This window comes from Melanerpes formicivorus, unplaced genomic scaffold (genome assembly GCF_026170545.1).
Source record: "Melanerpes formicivorus ecotype bairdi unplaced genomic scaffold, bMelFor1.0.p_v2 SCAF_17, whole genome shotgun sequence".
In the NCBI taxonomy this organism is placed as follows: domain Eukaryota; kingdom Metazoa; phylum Chordata; class Aves; order Piciformes; family Picidae; genus Melanerpes; species Melanerpes formicivorus.
Window position 1 is genome coordinate 16,259,563 of NW_027142369.1, and position 23,964 is coordinate 16,283,526.

At 45.0% G+C, this 23,964-nt stretch overlaps 2 protein-coding genes across 5 annotated transcripts in view; one reads left to right on the forward strand and one right to left on the reverse strand.

Moving 5' to 3' along the window:
* The window catches only part of KLHDC1 (kelch domain containing 1), a 29,306-nt gene extending 18,006 nt beyond the window's left edge, over positions 1-11,300 (reverse strand). The window contains exons 1-6 of the mRNA XM_068149148.1: positions 11,099-11,300; positions 6,991-7,061; positions 5,545-5,662; positions 3,880-3,998; positions 2,004-2,082; positions 517-600 (exon numbers count right to left, since the gene is read on the reverse strand). Of these exons, the coding sequence (XP_068005249.1) occupies positions 517-600; positions 2,004-2,082; positions 3,880-3,998; positions 5,545-5,662; positions 6,991-7,061; positions 11,099-11,200 (573 nt within the window). The 5' untranslated portion in view covers positions 11,201-11,300. The remainder of the gene's footprint in view (positions 1-516; positions 601-2,003; positions 2,083-3,879; positions 3,999-5,544; positions 5,663-6,990; positions 7,062-11,098) is intronic.
* Positions 11,301-16,513: 5,213 nt separating this feature from the next.
* Positions 16,514-23,964, forward strand: part of POLE2 (DNA polymerase epsilon 2, accessory subunit) — a 33,461-nt gene continuing 26,010 nt past the window's right edge. For 3 of the 4 annotated variants that reach the window (XM_068149151.1, XM_068149150.1, XM_068149152.1), the window contains exons 1-3: positions 16,514-16,610; positions 19,134-19,234; positions 21,340-21,415. In XM_068149151.1, coding sequence (XP_068005252.1) covers positions 16,543-16,610; positions 19,134-19,234; positions 21,340-21,415 — 245 coding nt within the window. In that variant the 5' untranslated portion in view covers positions 16,514-16,542. The other variant, XM_068149154.1, reaches the window with a different exon arrangement.

Below are 23,964 nucleotides of genomic sequence, written 5' to 3' on the forward strand. Positions count from 1 at the left end.
GGCGCAGAGGCAGCAGGGAGAAGGATCAGGTGAGCAGCTGCAGTAGCTCTCATCCAGCAGAGGCAAGAGCCAAAAAGGAGATCCAACAGCTATGAGGTCCTGCTTTTTATACCCTTGCTGGGCAGGGAGGGGGAAGTGGAACAGACTCAGCTTTCCCAGGGGGGAGACGCCCTTCAGGGAGTGTAAAGTACCCGCAAGCCCTCCACCCTGCTTTCTTCTTTTGTTTTCAGAAAAAGGTGTTAACCCACCACACTTGGCCACAAAAGCACATTGCTAGCTCATGGTGACTTCATTGCTGACCAGCACTCCCAGGTGCTTCTCCATAGAGCTGTTTACTAGCAGCTCAACCCCTCACTTGTACTGGTGATGCAGTTACACATACACAATGCTCAGAATAACAAGCATTGGAAGCCTGAGCAGTCCTGAGCATCTTCAAAACACTTTTCCCAACACCAATTTCTAGTGCACAACATAAGTCAAAATTATGTCAAGAAAAAAAGACTAAAAGACACTCACTCGAATTGCTGGTTGGGACCAAGTTTGTGTAGTTGTATCAAAAATGTGAACATCATTATGCCATCCCCAGAATATCTGGCCTTCCTAAAAAAGAAAATGGAAAAAGTTAATGACAAAATTTTAAAAATTAAAAAGAAGTGTGTTTTACTTTAAAACCTTTGTGTTTGTCAAAAGATACAACCCCAGAAATGATCAACTAAACCAGAAAATTTTGATAAAAGCAACATTCTAATGGATTTACTAATGATAATACAGGAGCTAGGGTCTAGTTGAACTCAACAGCATTCAGGAACGTGAGAGGTGCTGATGCTTCTGAACATGGGGTTTGGGCATCTACATCATTTACTGCAGCAGACAAATTCTGCCTTCTAACTTTGAGTGTAAGACACTGAGAAATAAATAGATTGTACAGAGTAAGCCATTTCTCTAAGTATTTAACATTTGATGTAAGGATCTATACTCCCTTCAATACATATCTATTTATTAATTCTTGTTGTTAAATTCTAGAATAGAATAGAATTAACCAGGTTGGAAAAGACCTTTGAGATCATTGAGTCCAACCTATCATCCAAACACTATCTAATCAACTAAACCATGGCACCAAGCACCCCATCCAGTCTCTTCTTAAATACCTCCAGTGATAGTGACTCCACCACCTCCCGGGGCAGCCCATTCCAATGGGCAATCACTCTTTCTGTGAACAACTTCTAACATCCAGTCTGAACCTCCCCTGGTGAAGCTTGAGACTGTGTCCTCTTGTTCTGGTGCTGGTTGCCTGGGAGAAGAGACCAACCCCCACCTGTCTACAACCTCCCTTCAGGCAGCTGTAGAGAGCTATAAGGTCTCCTCTGAGCTTCCTCTTCTCCAGACTAAGCAAAACCAGTTCCCTCAACCTCTCTTCATAGGGCTTGTGCTCCAAACCCCTCACAAGCTTTAACAGCTCTCATTCTTTCTACTAATTGTAAGATCAAGCTAATACAAGGCATCTGAATTAAAACCTTCAAACTCCTCCATTAAAAATCCCAAATCTTCAAAGTCCTCCACTAAAATCTTCAAAATAATGGTATTTATTCTGGAGAACAAGGAAATTAACTGATAATATTTGTCACTTAGACCTGTGCAGCTACAAATTTCCCATTGCTACCATCAAGGAAATAAATTCTACATTTTCAGTGAGTTTCATATGTAAAACATATCCCCAGATTTCAAATATTGCCTTTGTTCCTCTTCTGACAGCATCGCTTTGCTGCACTGAAAGCCTAGCACTGGGTACTTGTGATACATTCAACACCCACTGCTACTCCCAACATGGAATTTCAAATCCAAGCAGAAGATTGTAGTTTGATGATGCTCCAGGTAACAGAAAAGTTAGACATATTTCCCTATTTTTATACTACATTTATACTCAGTCAGTATGAACATTTGAAAAGGTGAGGTTTTGACCATCAGAGAGGAGAAATGACTCAGAATTATGACAGACTTCTTACCCAAAATGCATCGTGGACATCAAAACAATCACTCAGTTCATTGTGTTTCCTACAGCCATAGCCACCAAAATATATTAGCCTAAAAGAAGAACAATAAATCAGTTCAGTTGGCTGTTGTGTAATCAACAGTTAAATTAATACACTGTCAGAATAAATCAAGTTTTGGGTTCATTCCTGTAGTATTAATAATATAAACAATTTTAAATGCTTCATATTGCACTAATTACATAGCAAAGCCTATTGAGAGAAAGGTAACAGCTACACTCCTCAAGCCTGACAGAAATCCACTCAAGCAAGGAAGGAACATCAAGTCCCTGTTTTCCATTCCTCCATCCACAAGCTCAGTTATCAAGTCACATTTTCAGATGTCAGTCTCCAGAGGGCACAGAAGACAGTGGAATTCCTATGCTTTTGCTCCACTTTCTACCCCTTTCCAATGAAATTCCTGTGCTCCTGCTATATTGGTTAGCCAGCTGTAAACATAGAAATGTAGAATTGTTCCTGTTGGAAAATATCTTTGAGATCATCAAGCTCAAGATCATCTAATTCTGCCAAGTTTGGTGTTAAACCATGTCCTTCAGCACCACACCTGAGTCTTTTAAACACTTTCAGGGATGGGGGATTCAACCACCTCCCTGGGCAACCTGTTGCAATCTTTGAGAACCCTTCAGAGAAGTTTCTTCTAATGTCCAATCTAAACCTCCACTGATGCAACCTGAGGCCATTTCCTCTTGTCCTAACACTTGTTTCTTGGGAGGACAGACTAACCCCTATCTGGCTCTAAGCTCCTTTCAGAAAATTGTAGAGAGCCAGAACATCTACCCTCAGCCTCCTTTTCTCCAGGCTCAACAACCCCTATTCCATCAGCTGCTCCTCACCAGACCTGTTCTCCAGACCCTTCAGCAGCTCTGTTGCCCTTCTCTGGACCTGCCCCAGCACCTCAATGTCATTCTTGGATTGAGGGGCCCAAAACTGAACACACTATTCCAGATGCAGCCTCACCAGTGCTAAGTACAGGGGGACAATTGCTGCCCTGGTCCTGCTGGCCACACTGTTGCTGATACAGGCCAGGATGCTGATGGCATTCTTGGCCACCTGGGCACACAGTGGCTCATCTTCAGCAAGCTGTCAACCAACAACCCCAGGTCTTTCTCTGCTGGGGAATTTTCAGTCACTCTGCCCCGAGCCTCAAGTGTTCATGGGGTTGTTGTGACCCAAGTGCAGGACCCAGCACCTGGCCTTGTCAAGCCTCATCCCATTGGCCTCAACCCATCAATTTCTGCCTGTCCAGGTCCCTCTGTAGAGACTCCCTACCCTCAAGCAGATCAACATTCCCCCCCAGCTTCATGTCATCTGCAAACTTACTGAGGGTTCCTGAATCTCCCTTTTAGTTTAAACCCATCACTCATTGTCCTGTCCTTTTAGAGGTTTTATTACTGCGCTATCATTCTTTCTGCTGCCGTTTTCACAACTCCTTTAGTCTGCTCTGAAGAAGAAATTCAACCCTCAGCTATTTTATTGCAGGTAATAATTCTCAAATAACATAACAAAAAAAGGGGTAATTTTTATAGAGAGTTTTTAATGTGTTAAAATGAAAACCTGAAGTAACAGACATGATTTTTATCTAAAGGCTCAAAGTATTCCACAAATTTGCACTGAATTTCTCAGCCCTTTCCTAAGGTGGGTTTCTCCTTACCACGACACTGAGCTCACATGTGAGAAAACTCTGGCAGAAAGTTGTTAGGAGAGAGACACAAAATCCCACAGCAAGTCAAGCTACACTTTCAAGTTTCATGACTCCCAAACCTGTGTGCTCTTCACTTTATAGCACTTTCCCTCTGCAATTAACACATATGAAATACTCTTAATGTGTTACCTGTCCTTATACACCCAGCAGGAAAGCTTGTCACGTGGGGTAGGAGGTTGACCTTTAAAATTTGTTATTTTTTTCCACCTATAGGTTCCATTTTTTGTTCGCAAATTAACATAATACAGCTTAAAAGAAAAACAAAATGACAAGATGTTCAGTATGAGCCACGGTGAAGAATCCAGCACAAAATCACCCACCACCCTCAGAAGTCACTATTTGCATTTGAATTAGGAAAAAAAAATAATCAAAAACCCCCACAGTGACAGTGATGCAATGTATAGGGAGGGTTTAATACACCACAAGAATCCAGTTAAAGTGTGAGAATGGTAGGAGTTGGAAGGGACCTCTGGAGCTCAACCCCCCTGCCAAGGCAGATGCACGTAGAGAAGGTCACACAGAAACACATCTAGGAGGGGTTTGAATGTCTCCAGAGATGGAGACTCCACCATCTCTTTGGGCAGCCTGTTCCAGTGCTGCATCACCCTTAAATTACAGAAGTTTCTCATCATATTTAGATGGAACTTCTCAAGGTTCAGGCTTCTGCCCCTCATCCTGTCACTGGGTACCAATGAAAACAGACTGGTCCCATCCTCCTGACACCCATTCTTTAGGTGTTGATCAGTGTTGAAGAGAGCCCCCCTCACCTGCTCTTTTCCAGACTAACAAAACCCCATTCTCTCAGTCTTTCCCTGTATGAGAGATGTTCCAGTCCCCTCAGCATCTTCGCAGCCCTTTGCTGTACCCTCTCCATCAAGTCCCTGTCCTTGAACTGGGGAGCCCAGAACTGGACACAGTATTCCAGCTGTGGCTTCACCAGCAGGGCAGAGTGGAGGATGAAGAGAACCTCCCTCAACTTGCTTGACCCCAGGATGACATTGACCACCTTGGCCACAAAGGCACATTGCTGGCTCATGTTCATCCTGTTATCCACAGGGACTCCCAGGTCTTTTTCCTTGTCTTCCCTTAGCCAGAGCAGAACAGTCTCACCCTCCTCCTTCCAGAGTCAGATGAAGTCTTGCCAAGAACTTCTGCAAGACAAAGAGCTCTTGGTTCAATTCTACTGGCCTAAACAGACCAGACGGCTGCCCAATGGTCAGCATGGTTTGTGCATTAAACTTGATCATAGCTTCTATTTTGTTTAGCTTCTATTTTGTTTATTTTCTAGTCAGTACTGAGCTCTAACTTCATTTACACTAAATGATAGAACAGCTCATTTCATCTGTTTTCCTGTTCCAGGCTTCAGTTACAAGGAAAACGGGCAGCTCTAATTCAATTTTAATTATTAGCTGACTGTATAAGAAAAGTAATCACTATCACGGAGTAAAAATAAAAGCAATATTCTGAGATCAATTTCAGTTCTGGATACCAAAATGTTTAGGAGGCTGGGGGAGAAGGCAACTGGAGAAAGCCCTGGGAGTTTTCAGAAATCAATACAGAAAGTTTCAAGTAACAGAATTATTCTAGAGCAATGTTAGTGAAAAAAACCCTTCCCAAAATATATGGAGGTGAATATTAAAGCAATAAAGACTTTTCCTCAGTTTAGAAGTATACTTTTCTGCTTTACTTGTACTTTTTCTTCAATTAATAGGCAAAGCACACCAGACAAAGCAGTAAAATCAGCATATTCCCTCATTCAAATACAAGAGATCATGGAAAGGAAGAATACAATACCCGATTACTGTATCCTTTGTCATCAAATCCACCAAAAATGTACAGCTTCCCATTAATGCTTGCCCCACAGCTTCCTGACATGGAGGTGGGCAGCTCTCCTTCCATCAGGTGCATTGTCCTGCAATTCAGCACAGACATCAACTCTTATAAAGTTGCTCTGTTAAAAGTAACAAACCCAACCCAAACAGAATAATATTTTTTAAAGCTAAAAATAGTTTTGGCCAGAACTAGCCCCTGTGGTGTAAGAGGACTTGGAGGTGAGTATTGCACATGTGTTCACGAACCTGTAACCTGCCTTTACTGGAAACGGTGCTCACTAACAGTTGCCCAGGGCACTGCTTCCAAATCTTTGCTCTGGCCAGAGACACTGCCCCAGGCCAGCCCTCTTTCCCCTTCTCTGCTCACGTTCTCTCATTCTGCTCATTCCTGTGCACTCAGCTCTACATGCACAACTATTTGTGTTGTAAACTAAATGAGATCCAGAATGGATCCAGGTTAAAAATAACCCTAGGAAAAAACAGTTATATTTAACACCGATCACTTTCCTGATCTAATTTCCTGGGTGATCACAAACAGCTGTAAGAGCACAACCAACACAGGGGCCATCAGAGGTGAAAAGCAAGAGTGTGAAGTTGCTTTAGCCAAGTCCTTCACCATAAAAAAAGGCAGCAAAACAGTCTCAGTGAGGGTTATCATCTTAAAGAAAGATTTGCTAAAACTTTGCAGCTATCCATATGAAAACTGCTGTTTTCCCAGTGTCTTGACCCCACAGATGTGGAACTTCATCCATTCTGTAAAACATCCTCCTGATCTAACTCTCCTCTTTTCCCCTCCAAATTGTTGTTTTCAATATGAGTAAGCAAGAAATAGATAAACAGGTGGGAGACTAGAGAGAAAGCTGGCAGAAAACATGTCTAAGCTCAAAAAGATACTATTTTGCCAGTCTGAATGAAAGTACTTTCAAAAGAAGCCACTGAAAAATGGTAAAAACAGGCTTCTGTCTCCCACAGACTATTTAACACAATGACTATAAAATGTGATTCTAGTGATGTGCAAGATTATTTATGCAAGAACATAATTTATAGCCAAAATACAGTAATTGTAAATAGAAGTGGAAGTCAAATACCCGGTGTCTCAACATTCCTTTTAACACAAAAGTTAACGTATGGAGAACTAAACCCAAACAAAATGCACCCTTTTTTTTTAACCACAATGCTTTAAGTTGACCATTGCAAACAGGCTCTTGATTTAAAAACCCCCACACAATTATACTTAAGGAATGAATGTGCTACCTACAGCTACCATACAAGTGCATATGCTTGTTCTTCAGTCTTCACGTTAAATATCCATTATTTAAGCTGCAGGGGACACGACCAAGTAGTGATTTAACTGTAGCTAACTGTAATCTATGCAAAGACCAACTTTATATCATAAATAGCAACTCACCATAGCCCACTATCCATTTCATAGATCCAGAGCTCATCATTAGGCAGATAAACTTCATTTTCTTCAATTGACTGAAATCAAAAAAGAATTTGCAGCTGTTAAGTCAGTCCTACACCATTAAAATGAAATACCAAATCATGTTCCTTAGCAACACAGAATAATCTTAAGGAGATGCATCTACCAGAGCACAAATCACACCCTGACATTATTGCTCTGATCATCACAATTTTAAACAGTCAGCTCAATAATGCTCATATCTGACATTCCCAGGGAGGTGGTGGAGTCACCGTCCCTGGAGGTGTTCAAGAGGGGATTGGAGGTGGCACTTGGTGCTATGGTCTAGTGGGCATGAGGTCTTGGGTAACAGGTTGGACTCAATCCTTGAGGTCTTTTCCAACCTTGTTGATTCTATTCTATTCTATTTTAGCCTAGAAGAAAAAAAAAAAAAGTTGGTTTTTATTTTTGGCAGCTGTTAAGAACACTGTGCTAGGTGTTTCCTAATGCCATCGAGCTTCACGGATCAAGACCGCCTACAATCACACATTTTAAGGTATGAAGATTAGAAAGAAGTAAGTTTGGTCTACTAGAGGTAAGGAGTGCAATGTTTCTACATTGAAGTCAGTATTATATTTCATATATTATATTCAATATATTTCAACAGCCAACTTGTAAAGGGTTGTCACACCCCGGCACAAGCCACCCAAGGAAATGGTGGAGTCCCCATTCCTGGAGTGGTTTGAAGGACATGTAGATGTGGTGCCGAGGGAGAGGGTTTGGTGGGGGACTTGGCAGTAATGGGTTAACTAGCTGTACTAGATCTTGGAGGTCTTTTACAACCTTAAAGATTCTGATTCTATAAATACAGAGCATCAAAATACTAATGCTGTTCTTTGGGGCTTTGTGCATCTCTATGAAAAGAGGGTTCTGAAGTTTTTTTCCTCCTTATTCCACAACCCCTTTCTATCTTTTCCAGAAAGAGACACTCTACAACATGGTGTAGATGGGTGAAACTCACTAGAAAGTTAAAAAAGGTACTAGTTTTAAAAACAAGGAACTTAATTACTCAGGCTCACTCATTAAAGGCACAGATTGACCAATTTAAGGTTTTGCCAAGAAAGACGTGTAACAGCATAAGCCAGACCAGATTTGAAGCTCCCAAGTGGAAACTCATTACCGTCTGTTTTGGTAGATACTTCTAATTAGGAGGCACTACTGGGCATAATGTATAAATATAGAGAAAAGTGTAACTGAAAAGCACAAAAAGAACAGTTGCTTGCAGTGACTGAAGGAAAGATTTTGGAAGAACAAAATGTCAGCTACAAAATAGCTTAACCTATACCATAAGATGAAGGAGAGAATTAATTCCTAAGGGAACACAGAACTGCAAGGGCTCCCAAACAGAGGCCATGTAAGGAAAATAACGATGAGGAAAAAGTAACAAACAGAAGAAGGAAGCTCAAAAGAATGTAACTGCAGCACTGAGGCTGAGTAACAATTATACCATTAATTATTGTCTTAGCATTAGAAAGAAATTAAAGAATGTTGGGGGATGTGGGGGTGTGCATAAGCAGCCAGAGTCAGTACATAAAAAGATCAAAATGAAACAAATGAGGAAAAATATTTAAGTACCCTTTTTTTTCATTTAACTTACAACAGTTTAGTTACCGATGTTGATTTCTTGCCTCTCGTTTATACTTCATTATTACCTTCTCACTTTGGAAGGTGCCAACCTGGCATTACACACTCTATTTGGTACAGTTTAAACTGACAGGTACCTTTCATAAGGCAGGCTGCGCTGTTACACACTCTGCAGCTTTCAAAATGCAAAAAGTTTACTCAATTTAATCTTGATACGTCAGCAGTCAGAGGTGGAGCGTTTGCTGCAGGGCCAGCTCTGAGCAAACACACCGATGCCAAAAATAACTTAGCTGAGCAGCAGTCCACCATCAACATGTAAAACCAAAAATTATTTACCTGCTTCAAGGTCTGCTTAAAGAGTAACAACGATTTTCACAATACTCTCCACAAATATGTAACACTACTAAAACATTCGCAAAGTTGATCTGTTAAGCCTAACAGTCTGCCTCGTGTATGAGCCCAGGGTGCTTTATTAGCAAACTTTTGCAAACTCTGCATTAGCCTGTCTAACCTCATCTTCTGAAAACCAAAGCACTCAGACCCAGCAACTATTTACAGTGATTCAGATGGTGAATATTTACATAGAGTGTTATGGAGTTTAACACCAGAAAAAGACACTGCATCTTCCTGGATATTACTGATGACTCACATTTAATTATATGTTTATTCTAAAGGTGGCTAACTACTTGACACTACAAATATACAAGTATTCAAATCCTTGCATGACTTGTAGTCACAAAACCCACTACCTACCAAAGACTCACAAAGGGGGGGAGGGGGGGAAGCAGTAGCAACAGTTTACAACCTCTTGAACCTCTTGAAGGTTCCTCCATTTCATTACGGTTTGGTGTTGGGCAAGCCTGTGCATGTGACAGAAAACGAGTGCCAGGGTAACCCAAACAGTGAAATCCTGCTGCCCTGCTTCCTACGCAGCTAAGAGTTTGTGTTTCAGTACACAACATCTGTTTGTATTTTCAGTATTACAGCAGCACAACCCTTTCTAAGTCAAATGCATTGAGCTCGGGACAAAAGCAATTCCTCAAATACCACAAGCTGCCCAGCTCTATCTAGATCCAATGGTTTTGGTTCAAAACAAGCAAAAAACTCACCACCACCACGACCAAAAAAACACAACAGGAGAAAAACAAACAAAATCCTAAACCAAATAAAACCACCCAAAATTTAACCAGTCTAATTTCCAGGAACTAAACTAGATGATAAGCAAGAAACAACTAGCCACTTGTACCTGAGAGCCCTAGAAACGTCCTTCCCTCTTCTACTGCACACACTCATAATTTATAATCAATCTTAAAATTGAGTTTCAGGAGCCCCCAGGTAGAATTCTTTACTTAAGTACAGAAGGACAAGCTTTGCACATTTGAAAATTTACCTTAGCCCATGAAAAATGCAGACAGAATATGAAATACATTAATAGAAGCATGTCTTTGACTTAGGTAAAACCAGGATTAATACCAAGTACAAACACTTTCACATTTTAGGGCTGAGAAGCACAGACACTGTGGGTAAAATTAACTTGCTCTGTATCACAAATGGTTTGGGTTGGAAAAGACCTTTAAAGGTCATGTGGTCCAACCCCTGCAAAGTGAGTATCACATATAGTTCTTTTGGGTTGAATTAACTCACAGATAAGGGTCATAAGGATTTACTTAAGCCAAAACTGGTACTGATCTTTTGGCAGGAAAAACAAAAATAAAGCAGACGCGATTTTAGTCTGCCCCCAGCTTGTTTCTGAAGTGACAGAATTGCTTCTGAGGGAGGAAAATGCACAGCACCTAACACACAACTACTAAGAAGTAAAAAATGCAAGGACTCAGGAAGAAAAACACGAATTACACACTGTAAAATCACAGCTACAAATTACAGTTGTCACCTCACAGAGGAAATGAGACAAGAGAAGCACTTCCAGAGCAGGAAAGAACCATACGTTCATAGGGAAGCGGAAGCAAACTGGCTCCACCAGCCCTCCCCTCGTGATGGAGACAGCTGAAAACAGAGCAGCAGGCAGCCATGGGCGCCGGCTAGAAATATCTATGGTTAGAGAATAATAATGATAAGAGAATCTACGAAGAAAACTGCTTCCCCGCGGCCCTTCCCCGCAGAGCCAACACTGGCGCCCTCGCCATTTAAAGCTCCCGCCCCTGCGGGGCACGCTGCAGCGGCAGCCAATCAGCGCCCGCGCTGAGGTAAACAGCGCTCCGCTATCGGCCGCCGAGGGGCTGCGCCGGCTGAGGGGGCGGCTGGGGGCGAGCGGCCCAAGACCAGACAGAGGGGGAGTTTCCCCCCCTCCGCTTCTCCTTTGTCCCGCAGCTCCTCAGACTTCTTTCCCCTCGCCCCGCGACGCTGTCCCGTCGGGCGGCTTCCAGCGCTCCCCCCCCGCAACACACGCACACTCTCAGCTTCCCTCCCCCGCTCGCCCCCAGCGCCCTCCAGCCGCCTCCTCCCGCCTTACCACGTATCCCCCCCACACATAGAGAAAGTTCCCGTCCACCACGGCGCAGTGGCCGCTCCGCTCCTCAGCCACGCAGAACTGCTCCGTGGAGTCTGCCGCCATCTTAGGAGGAGGAGGAAGCAGCTCGCCTGCCTCAGTGTTCGCGTCCCGCCACCGCCTCCGCCGGGAGAGGCTACGGCTCTCCGCCGGTCGCTCCCCTCAGGCGGACGGGAAGCGAGGAGGGTCCAAAGTATGGGGCGTCACCCTCTCCTCAGCGCAGGGGCCATAGCGGGCGTTGCCGCTGCGGCCTGGCCTTTATACCTTCTGTGGGTCAAGGGTTCGAGGCGCGCGAGGTGTTGCCTGGCGGTGCCCTGTCCGGCGGTGCCGTGCGGCTCCCTCGGCGCTGCCGCCGGGCGGGGGCTGTGAGGGGGTCACGGAGGTGGCCGTGTGGATGCACTTTGGTAGATTTGTCCTTGCACAGTTCCTGGAAGGAACCCGTTGATGTGGGTACAGACTCCTGCTGTGGGCCAGAACACAAAGTGTCTGCCCAGCGAGGCTCGATGGATGTTGTGGCGTGAGACGAGACTAAAAGTCTATTAAACCATGCAGATGTGAATAAAGAGCAAGAGAGGAGGGGAAAAAATCACTGAGAATATCTAAACACAAATCTCATCCAAGAACAGAAAGAAGAGTTTAATCTCATTATAGAAGGTGTAAGACAACCATAGCAGAACTTGCTGTCTCTCTGAAGGTGTGACAGACACATTCCTGCCAGAAATAGCTATGAAATAGTACCTGGTAGTAATTAAGAAAATTGTATAAGAGTTCAAATTGTTGAACCCTGAGAGAAACATCCTGTAGATACTATCCTCTACCCCACAGCCTGCAAGCAGAAGAAGCAAGAAACTCTATGCAGCAGTGTTGCAGAGTACTTCAGAGTGTTGGGGCTAGTGCTGAGGTAGAACTAGCTAACAGAATAAAGCTGATGCTGGGATTTCAATCGGTCATATCCCACTACGTCCCAAACTACACCTTATTATGTGAGGGATTTCCAGCCCTGTTATTCCCACCATTATAAATAAAGACTATATATTTTTTCCTCTGTGTTTGCCTGCCCTTAAACAGCAGACTGGAAAAAGCAATAGCTTCTTCCACTGCCCTCCCAACTCTGACACTGTTAGATCAAGAACAGTGAGTTCCAGCTGAACTGTGGATTGGTTTGGAATGAATGGAATTCAAAATAAAAGAGGCACAGTTCTTCAGAAAGAGCAGTGGACTAGAGCTTGTGAGAAAGGAGCAGTTCAGTATCTTGTAAAAGGACACCAAAAAGTAATTGTAAGGATTTTCTTGTGAAAGTGGGACATGTATTTGCTCTCTTTGATCTAGGAGGGAAGTAGATAGTGTTGGATGATAGGTTGGACTCAATGATCTCAAAGGTCTCTTCCAACCTGGTTAATTCTATTCTATTCTATTCTAAAATAACTATTTCTAACAACAATTGCTAATATAAACAGTTGGATTCAATAACCTGAAAGGTCTTTTCTAGACCAAATTATTCTATGATTCAATTAAAATGAAGACATGTAATGGTGTTTCACTGGGTGATGGTTAAAGCAGAAGAATAAGCATTTGGAAGACGGATGAAGAACATGGCTAACAGGCAAACTCGACCTATAGATCTACAGGTCAGGTAGCGCTACAGTGATGTCTCAGAAACAAGCTTAGGAAAAGTGCAAAGTCAGCAGCCCATCTTTTTGCCAGCGAAGTAGTGACAGACATGAAAATTAGAGATTTATCATGCTCAGTGTAACAAAACAATTCCATCGATTTACCTTCAGCATGAGGTCAATCTATTGTCTGATTACAAACCATTAGGCTGTCTCTGCTCTAAAGGCACATGTGCTGAGGCTGCAGCACAGTGATGTCCAACAAAGTCAGGGTAGTCAGTGGAGATGAAGAACTGGGCATAGAATCATACAATCATTTTGGCTGGAAAAGACCTTTAAGATAATAATTTCCAACCATTCTCTAACTCTACCAAAGCTGGTGCTAAACAATGTCCATCAGCACCACATCTCTGCCTCTTTTAAACACCTACAGACATGGAGATTTAACCACCTCCCTGGGTAGCCTGTTCCAGTGTTTGAGTCCATCTCTGGGGCCTCCAACAAAAGAGAGACATGGATCTGCTGCAGCAGGTCCAGAGGAGGGCCACCAAGATGATCAGAAGGTTGGAGCACTTCTCCTCTGAAGAAAGGCTGAAAGAATGTGAGCTGTTCATCCTGGAGAAGAGAAAGTTCCAGGGAGACCTTACAGCTACATTTCAATATCTGAAGGGGACCCACAGGAAGGCTGGGGAAGGACTGTTTAGAAGAGCTTGTAGTGGCAGAAGGAGGGGAAATGGTTTGAAACTGGAGCAGGGTAGATTTAGGTTGGACATTAGGAGGAAGTTCTTTACAACGAGAGTGGTGAAATACTGGAACAGGTTGCCCAGGGATGTGGTTGAGGCCCTGTCCCTGGAGACATTCAAGATCAAAACTCAGTGTGCCCTGGACAGCCTGATCTAGTTGGAGGTATCTACAGATGTTGGCTGCAGAAGGGTTTGACCAGATGACCTTTGAGAGTCCCTTCCAATCCAGTGCAATCTGTGAATCTGTGAATTTCCTCTTGTCCTATGGCTTGTTACCTGGGAGAAGAGACTGACCCCCACATGCCTCCAACCTCTTTTCAGGGAGTTGTAGAGAGCCAGAAGCTATCCCCTCAGCCTCCTTTTCTCTAGGCTGAACAACTACAGAGTTCCCTCAGCTGCTCCTCACCAGACCTGTTCTTCAGACCCTTCACCAGCTTCATTGCCCTTCCAGCACCCCAATGTCCTTCTTGGAACGAGAGGCGTAGCTTCTAGAGCTGAAGACAGATGGCTCAGTGGAACAGAAGTCTACAGCTCATGCTGGAATACTTTTATATCTCTGGTGGGAGGCTCCAGGCAACCTAACAGAACCCCAAATACATCAGAATGCTGTAGGAGTATGCTTTACACTCCCATTTTGGTCATAGCTGGAAAGAAAATGAGTTTATTTTTAGATGAGGGGTATATTTCTTCTCCAACTGTACCTTCCTTCTTTAAGTGAGACATGAGCTGAATGTCAACATCAGATATTCCTGAGAGAATAATCAGGAGTCTTACCAAACAGAAGAACTTGCATTAAGGATTGAGTTCATACTTTGTACCTAGCTGCATGCCTGCACTGAAAAATTGATCATATATCCTGACAAAATAGCTGAGACCTGTCAGATGGTAGCTCTTCCTCTAAAGAGAGAAGATACAGCTCCACCCATGAGCCTGCTCCCAGAGGAGGAGAAGTGATTGCAAATTATGCAGTTGAGAATGGCCTGTACAAAACAGGATGACATTTTTTATCCATCTTTCCATCCCTGCAGTCTTCTGATTGAGGAATTTTCTTTCAGAGGTGCTTTGTGAGCCTTCTGTGGAATGAATCTGTAATCTGAGAGACAGGGCTCAAAGTGTTTGAGTGAAATATCAATCATTTCTCACCTGGAGAGAAGCTGCCCCACAAGACTGGAACTGTCAGAGGCACAATATATTTATTGTGTTCTATACTGGGACTTGGGATGTTGCAACAGATTTCAACATGTGTATAAACAGCTGTGGAGACCATCATGTACTTGTTAGCCAAGACAGAATCAGCTGGAGGGGATCTCTGTCTGACACTGCTGCACACTGGTAGTGATGAACGGAAGAACTATGGGGGTTACCATACACTCTCAAGCAACCAAGAGCTGTCATGGGAAACTTGGCACCCAGGTAGGACAGTTACTGTCAGTCTGTAAGAGCGTAAGAGAAAGGACCAAGGTCCAAGAGCACACTTCCAGATAGAAAAAAGTACTACAAAGCAAGTGTAGGACTCTTTCCTCCTGTAGCTAGGGAGGAATCCCCTGCACCAGTACAGGTGATGGGCTGACCTGCTGGAAAGCAGCTGCATGGAGGGGAAACTGGGAGAGCTGGTGGATATTTTCACCAAAACCCAGCCATGTGTCTGAGTCACAAGGAAGGCCAATGGTCTCCTGGGGTGCATTAAGACAAATGTGGTGTGATGGTAGAGGGAGGCTCTCCTGCCCTTTTGTATGGCCCTAGTGAAGCCACATCTGGAGTACAGGGTGTAGTTCTGGGCTCTGTAGTTCAAGAAAGACAAGGAACTAACTACTGGGGAGAGTCTAGTGGAGGCTCTAAAGATGCTGAGTGGCCTGGAGTATCCCTGTGAGGAAGAAAGGCTGAGAGACCTGGGGCTGTTAAGCCTGGAGAAAAGCAGACACCTAAAGGGTGGGCTTCAAGAGGATGGGGACAGACTTTTCTCAGTGGTGCCCAGTGACATGACAAGGGACAACAGGTACAATCTGGAACCCAGGAGGTTCCATCTGGAGATGAGGAGAAACTTCTTTGCTCTGAGGATGTTGCAGCCCTGGAGCAGACTGCCTAGAGAGGTTACGGAGTCTCTTTCCCTGGAGAGATTCCAGAGCTACCTGGACATTATGATCCTGGGCAAGCTGCTGTGGGTGACTCTGCTTTAGCAGAGGGATTGGACTGGATGACCTCTGGAGATCATCCAGTCGTCCCTTCCAACCCCCACTATTGTGTGATTCTGGGAGAGTGGTAAAGGCAAGGCAGAGTTATGACAGATACTGTACAACCAAGCAACCCACTGCAGAAGCACAGCAGGCTGCTGACAACCCCAGTCCAGGGCTGGTGAATATTCAGGGAGGGTGATCAGTGAGTGAGAAGACATGAAGAACAAGAGGGAAGCATCCCATGCCATCGTACAGGTTAAAGGCATCAAGGGGTGAGAACAAGACTCAGTTACAGGAGTACAAGCAGGACTGATTCATAGCTGGAAGTATTTGATGGATACTTTATAGTAAAAATGAATCTGCAAAGACTCCAGACTACCTGCTAACCTTGGATAAGGCCTACAGGGAAAGAAGAGGGGGCAGAAGTACTGTGAGCAGCGTTGTCTGTAAGGGAACATAATAAAACGTGATGGGATAGCTCGTGTCAGCTGCACCGCATTTGCTGCCCGTGTTCCTGTGCTTTTCTCTGGTGACATTCCCTGAAGGACAACCGTGCTGTAACTGGTGTGTGCAGGACGGTTCCCTGGATCGGCAGGGTGGAACCATCCCATTTTCGAGAGAAAGCCCCGTCACAGGCCTGTCCTGAGCCCGGAGATCGGTCGTGCCTCCCGCGGGCACACAGCACACCCCGCAGCGTGGGGGATCAGCCGGGCCCCGCTGCCAAGCCTTAGGTCCTCAGCCCCACACTTCCCCAGGCAGAGCCCCCAACGGCCGCGGGCGGTGCTGGCCTGGAGCCTCCGCCCGCCCCGGGGCAGGGCTAGGGCGGTGAGGCAGTGAGGGAAGGGGGGCGGCGCGGAGCCTTTTGGCGCCAAGCTGCCGTCATGGAGCCGGAGCGGCTGCGGCGCCGGGTGGGCTCCGCGTTCCGCCTGCGCGGGCTCCTGCTGCGGGCGTGAGTAGAGCCGGGAGGGGGGCGGGAGGCGGCGGATCTCCCGGGATAAGCGGCCCAGCCTGGGCCCTGCACCAGTACCCGCTCCGCCAGGTGCGGGGTTGGGGCTCGCATACCTCCCCCAAGGCCACCTCCTTCTTTCGGGGCTTATTCCGCGTTGTGCGATTTGGTTAGGGTCGTGTCCACACCTCCGCATCGCTTCCTCTTTCTCTCCTCTTCCTCGCCTCTCCCGCTGAGGCCTTTGGAGTCTTTCCTCCTAAGCCTTGTTGTTTTGCTTGTCTTGCTCCTGTGGGCCCCCTCTGTCCATCTTCACATACGATGATGCTGAGTGGCCTGGAACATCTCTGTGAAAAGGCTGAGAGACCCGGGGCTGTTTAGCCTAGAGAACAGCCTGGAAGGGGATATGATCAATGCTCAGCAAGAGCTGAAGGGTGGGGGTTCAAGGGCACGGAGCCAGGCTCTTGTCAGTGGTGCCATGACTGGATAAGTGGCAGGCAGTGGGCACAAACTGGAACCGAGGAGGTTGCATCTGGACAAGAGAAGCTTGTTTGGTATGAGCGTGGCAGAGCCCTGGAGCAGGATGCCTGGAGAGGTTGTGGAGCTTCCTTTTCTGGAGAGATTCCAAACCTACCTGGACATTGTGATCCTGGGTAACCTGCTGTAGGTGACCCTGCTTTAGCAAGGGTGTTGGACTGGATGATCTCCAGAGGTTCCTTCCAACACCTACCACTCTGTGATTCTGTGACCTCACCCACTGCAGCATCTGCCCTGGATTTAGGTAGCATAAAAAACTGCCCTTGCTTCTCCCCTTGATACCCTCTCTCTTGATGTTGCTGGATGTTTTGTTGGATTTTCCTTTGGTCTGCTTCTGTCCCTGACACCTCTGGGATCTCTTTCCAAGTTGCACTTGCCAATTCCATATTAAACAACTCTTACTAGAGGCAGAAATAGTATTTCCAAAGGTACGTAACAATGTGTATTAGAGATTGCAAGGTCAAAGAAAAGTGGTGTCTGCTTGCAGTGGAAGGTGTCATGATTTATTAGAGTGCCCGGGGCTCCCCTTGCTCATATTTTTCCAGATCATGTGTTAATATTAGTTCCATTTTGTTTATGGCACGGATGGGATGTGATTCTTTTGAACAGTGTCCTGGCAATTTCATTAGTGAGGAGTCCAAGTTCAGAGCTCCTGAATCCCAAAGACATTTTGAAGGCCAGGCTGTTAACTAAAATGTCAGTCTTGATTGGCCAGCAGATGACATTAATAAGAAAATTGTTATCTTTTTAGTGGGAGAGTGGTGTCTAAGGATGAGGGAAGAAGTGGGTTTTAAATTCTTGTGTTATTTAAAATGAAAATTCCAGTGCCAGAGATACTGATAAAGTGGAGTAGGTGCTGCTGTTAAGGTGGCCATGGCCTGGAGCTTGTGGTGTGTAAGGGAAGGAGCTGTGTTCGCTCAGTGTACCTACTGGGGATTGGTCAGAAGGAGCCAGTGCACAAAAAATAAGTGAGAGACAGTAACACAGATTGCAACAGGAGAAATCCTACTTGTCCTGTAGTTTCTTCTGTTCAAGAGTATCATTAAAAATGGAGATGATCTACCGGAGGACCATGAAAATGATCCAATTCTGGGGTCATCAGCACAAGAATGACGTGAACCTGTTGGAGTGGGTCCAAAGTAGGCCACAAAAATGATCTGGAATACCTCTGCCATGAGGACAGTTTGAAAGCCTGTAGAAAAGAAGGCTCCAGGGAGACCTTCTGGTGCCCTTTCTGTGCTTAAAGGGGCTGATCAGAAAGCTGGGGACAGGCTTTTGTTTATGCTAAGGGTGGTAGGACACTGACTCAGCTTGCCCAGAGAGATGGTAGATGCCCCCTCTCTGGACCCATTCCAGATTGGGTTGTCCGGGCCTCTGAGCAGCCTGCTCTAGTTGCAGATGTCCCTGCTGACTGCAGGGGGGTTGGACTAAATGAACTTCAGTAAGTCTCTCCCAGCCCAAACCATTCTGTGATTCCATGATTAGAGGCTTGGAAAACTTCATGTAGGAAAAAATGCAAAGGATTTGGGCTTACTGAGCCTTAAGGAAGGGAAGATTCAAAAGGATCTAATCCCAGTCTTCCTAAAGAGTGGTTATAAGGAAAAGAAACTTCCTTTCTTTTCAAGGATGGTTACAGTGTAAGAGGCAATGGGCACAAGCTTAAAATAAAACCTTGACTGCAAGAACAATTAAACTTTGGAATAGATTGACTATTGAAGTTTTGGAAATACTCAAGACTTGGCTTGATGGATTCCTGGTTGGCTTAATCATGTGATTGTAAGAAGATGAGGTTCTCTGTGTCTGCTTTTTATCCTCATTACTTCCTATCTTGACGATTTACATTTCTTCAGCCAGTGTGGTAGTAATTATTTCTGCTTTTCTCATCATAAACTGTTTAGGGATTATGTGCACATCTGCCCAAATTGCCATAGTTTATATAAACTCTATTAAATATTAATTGCTTTCTGAGCTGACTTTATTCCTTGGAATTAGGGATGCTCTGAAGTATCTCACCGAAGCTCTCCAGTCCGTCAGTGAAGTAGAACTTGACAGTGCAATCGAAAATGTCATCGATGCCGTTGAAAAACAGCGTTGTGAGTAAACAATTCCGTTTTCTCAAGCTTGCTGAGTTTATTTTGCACTTTATTTAGACAAAGACTAAGCAACTGGCAGCATATGCAGCAAGGTGTCATTCTAGTCTGCTGGGTTGATCAAGATAAATATGTTTGTTGACATTTTGTTATGTTAAATGCTGAGGTGCCAGCATAAAACAGTATAATTTTGCCATTTAAATGGTGCTCATTTTGGCAGCCTGGTACCTCTTGACTTTTTTAAGAAGAATTAAATTTTTCAATGCCAGCTGCTAAAAGTGCCTAGCTGAGTTTGTATGGACATCTTTGGATCTGAGAATTGCATTTTAAGTATTAAAGTAAACTGAAGAAATAATGAGATTTTAATTCACTTGTTATTCAAGCCCAGAAAAGGGTTGGGGATGTTGACAGCTGTAGTCTGAGTTGCCTAGCTGTGAATTCAGGAAGGAAACAGTCGCTTCTCTTTGTTCAGAGATCACTGACCTCACATCCAAGTGGAGCAGGAGATGCAGGTGCTCCAGTATATTAACTTAAAAGAACTGTGGCTGGAGTTTAACCACTCCCTGGGTGTTCTCTGAAGCAGCAAGGCAGATGCTGATATTCTGTTAATCCAACTTGATCTCATGACAGTAACATTAGGCAGAATATGCTGGTAACAGTTGGGGCACTGTAGCATTGGAGAAACTCTGCCTGCATCACTTTCTATGTATTACTAATTCCAAAAGTGCAATCCAGAAAAATCCTGGAAAATGTGCACAGGTGGCCAAGAAGGTAAACAGCATGCTGGCCTGGGTCAAGAATAGTGTGGCCTGCAGGACCAGGGAAGTGATTGTCCCCCTGTACTGGGCACTGGTGAGGCCACATCTCGAGTACTGGGCTCAGTTTTGGGCCCCTCACTCCAAGAAGGACATTGAGGGACTGGAGCATGTCCAGAGAAGGCAGCAAAGCTGGTGAAGTGCCTTGAACACAAGTTGTGTGAGGAGTGGCTGAGGCAACTGCGGTTTTTTAGTCTTCAGAAGAAGATGCTGAGGGGAGACCTCATTGCTCTCTACCTCAAAGGAGGTTGCAGCGAGGTGAGAGTCAAGTCTCTTCTTACATGTAACAAGTGATGGGGCAAGAGGAAACGGTCTCAGGTTGTACCAGGGGAGGTTCAAGTTGGACATGAGGAAAAATTTCTTTATAGAAAGGCTCAGGCATTGAAACAGGCTGCCCAGGGAGGTGGTGGAGTCATCATCCCTGGAGGAATTTAAAAGATGTGGAGGTGGTGCTGACAGCCATGGGTTAGTGGTAGTGGCTTAGCAGTGGTGGGATTGTGAGCTCTGGGTGAGCAGTTGGACTTGATGCTCTCAATGGCCTCTTCTAACCTCTGTAGTTCTATGGTTCTATGACAGCAATTTGTGGGTTAATGTCCTGGAACCAAATTAATCTTAGGTATGTGAAAGCTCAGATCATACACATACACATACACTCTGGAATGAGTCCAGAGAAGGGCAACAAAGTTGATGAGGAGTTTGGAACACAAGCCCTATGAGGAAAGACTGAGGCAGCTGGGATTGCTTAGCCTGGAGAAGAGGAGACTCAGGGGTGACCTTATTACTCTCTACAACTACCTGAAGGGAGGTTGTAGACAGGCAGGGGCTGGTCTCTTCTCCCAGGCACCCAGTACCAGAACAAGAGGACACAGTCTCAGGCTGCACCAGGGGAGGTTTAGGTTGGATGTTAGGAAGAAGTTCTATACAGAGAGAGTGATTGCCCATTGGAATGGGCTGCCTGGGGAAATGGTGGAGTCACCATCATTGGAGGTGTTCAGGAGGAGACTTGATGGGGTACTTGGTGCCATGGTTTAGTTGTTTAGGTGGGTTGGATTGGATGATGGGTTGGATGCGATGATCCTGAAGGTCTCTTCCAACCTGGTCTATTCTATTCTATATTCTATTTATATAGTTCTTTTTTCGACTTTGCATGAACTGGAGTTGTCTCACTCTCCATGTTTAGTGACTTAATGGTGGGCACAGGATGTAGGGGGTTATTTTTAGCTTGAGATGTATTCTTCTGGTTAGAAGAAGTTAGAATATGAAACTTCTCATCCTTTGCAATTTTCTTTTCAGTGTCATCTAATATGATTGAACAATCCATGGTGGAAGCAGCCGTCCAGGAATGCAGCCAAGCATCAGATGAAACTATGTATGGTGATGCTATTTTCTTTAAGGCTCAGAGGAGTTCAAACCCTTCTTTCTTCTGGGGAAATAAATGTCAGGTGTTTTCTGCAGTGCTACACATGCCATAATTGCTTTGTGTTTTTGCCTTCCTGCTCTTTAAAGGTTAGCAATGTTCCTTCATAGAATAGTTGTTACTCATGGGTAAGCCTCCAGGTGATTCTAAATGTGAAGCTGAGATTGGCTTGATGATTACTCAGAGTCATGGTTGATGGCTTGATGGCTAAGTGGAGGCAAATAGCAAATGATGTTCCTCTCTGAGTAACATCCTTGTTGGCAACATGGACAGTGGGATCAAGGTACTTTCAGCAAACTTGCTCTCAAGGTCCGGAGACATTAGATGTCTCGGTCCGGAGACACAGTTCTTTTAAATATTCCCGTGTTGTGAAATTAGAGGCACAAACGAGGCCAAAGTATCAACAGCTAGACTATTTATTAGATAAATAAAGTGGACATAAGAAGGGGAGAGGGAGAAAAGAGAGAGGGAGAGAGAGACGAGAGATAGAGAGAAGAGGAAAGGAATTATATTACCACACCCCTCATCCCCCCCAAGACAATTAAAGTCTGTGGAGGAAAGGTACTGCAGGAGATGTTGGGTTTGTAGAGAAATGGTGGTGAGGCTTTTGCTGGAGAACAGCTGTGGTCCTCTGGGGAGATGTTTGGTTGATACAGGAACGGTGCTGAGGCTCCTCTGGGCAGCCTGGTAGACTCTCACACTTGCCAACAGCACCAAGGTGTGTGGTGTTGTCAGTGTGCTGGAGGGAAGCAGTACCACCCAGAGGGACCTTGAGAGGTGGGCCAGTGTTAACCTCAAGAAGTTCAGCAAAGCCAAATTCAAGGTCCTGCACCTGGGCTGGGGCAATCCCAAGCATAAATCCAGCCTGGGCAGAGAGCAGTGCTGAGGAGAAGGACTTGGGGATGCTGGTTGATGAGAAGCTCAACATGAGCCAGCAACATGTGCTTAAAGCTCAGAAGGCAGCAGTGTCCTGAGCTGATCCACAGCAGTGTGGGCAGCAAGTGGAGGGAGAGGATTCTGCCCCTCTGCTCTACTCTGATGAGATCCCACCTGCAAGACTGTGGCCAGCTCTGGAACACCCAACACAATAAGGACTTGTAACTGTTAGAATGGGTCCAGAGGTGGGCCACAATGTTGATCACAGGGCTGGAGCATCTTTGTTGTGAGGCCAGGCTGAGAGAGTTGGGGTTGTTCACCTGGAGAAAAGAAGGCTCCAGCGAGACCTTAGAGCAGCCTTCCATTGTTTGAAGGGGGCTACAGGAAAGCTGGAGAGGAACTTTGTAAAAAGACATGGAGTGACAGGACAGGGGGTGATGGCTTCACACTGGAAGAAGCTTGATTCAGATTAGATGTTAGGAGGAAATTCTTCCCCATAAGGATGATGAGGCACTGGAACAGGTTGCTTGGAGAATTTGTGAAGACTCTGACCCTGGAAGTGTTCAAAGCCAGGCTGGATTCAATGCCATGTTGAGCAACCTGGTCTAGAAGTAGATGTCCCTGCTCATGGCGGGGGGGGGTTGGAACTAGATGATATTTAAGAGCCTTTCCAACCCAAACCACTCTGTGACTCTGAAATTAAAATGCTTTGGTTCTCTGTGGTACAGGTTGAACATCAAACAATAAAACAAACCAAAAGTCACAGTGCAGGCAGAACTTGCTCCCTCTGTTCATGTTTTTATTTCCTTTTCTCTAGATCAAAATTATCTAAGGTGGTTGTTGTGCCTTTCACCACATATTTCTTTTCTGAAAGCACCTGGAAATCTTTTCCTCCATTGTGTGTATTTCTGCTGGTTTTTTTATATCAGGGTTGCTTGCTGAAAACCATGACTGATTTCCTCTCTCTGCTAACAAAGCAGAGAACAATTACTTGAGTTTCTGGTAACTTTGTGATGATGATGAATTTGTTTCCTTCAGTGTTTATGTTGTGTTTTGACATCGTAATGCAAAGCATGAAAATAAATGGTTTCCTTGGCATGACAGTTAGACAGTGTGATCCCACAGGTTCTCATCATGAAGCAAATTTGGTTTATGCTTTTCTCTTTGTTGTTGGAAGCTTTGTGATGCAGATGGTTCGAGTGTGACTTTTTTGGTGTTGCTTTGTATATTTCACGACTTTTGTTGCTCCAGAAGTGTAGAGAAATCTGGGTGCAGAGATTCTCAGTCTTGATGGAAAAAGCTCTGCAGATCACAGAGCCAACTTGTTCAACCCTCTAGAATTATGTTGTAGAAAGTCAAAGTTTTGCATGAAATGCACTCTAAAGCCTAAGACATCAATGTCTGATGGTTGTCCAGTGCTGGTAAGCACAGTGACAGATTCAATAAGGCCAGGTGCGACTCAACTCCTGCACATGGGTCAGAAGAACCCCATGAATGCTCAAGACTTGGGGTGGAGTGGCTGGAAACTGTCTGGTAGAAAAAGGTGACACCTGGGGGGTGTTGGCTGACAGCTGGGTGAAGATGAGCCAGTGTGTGCCCAGGTGGCCAAGAAGGCCACCACCCAC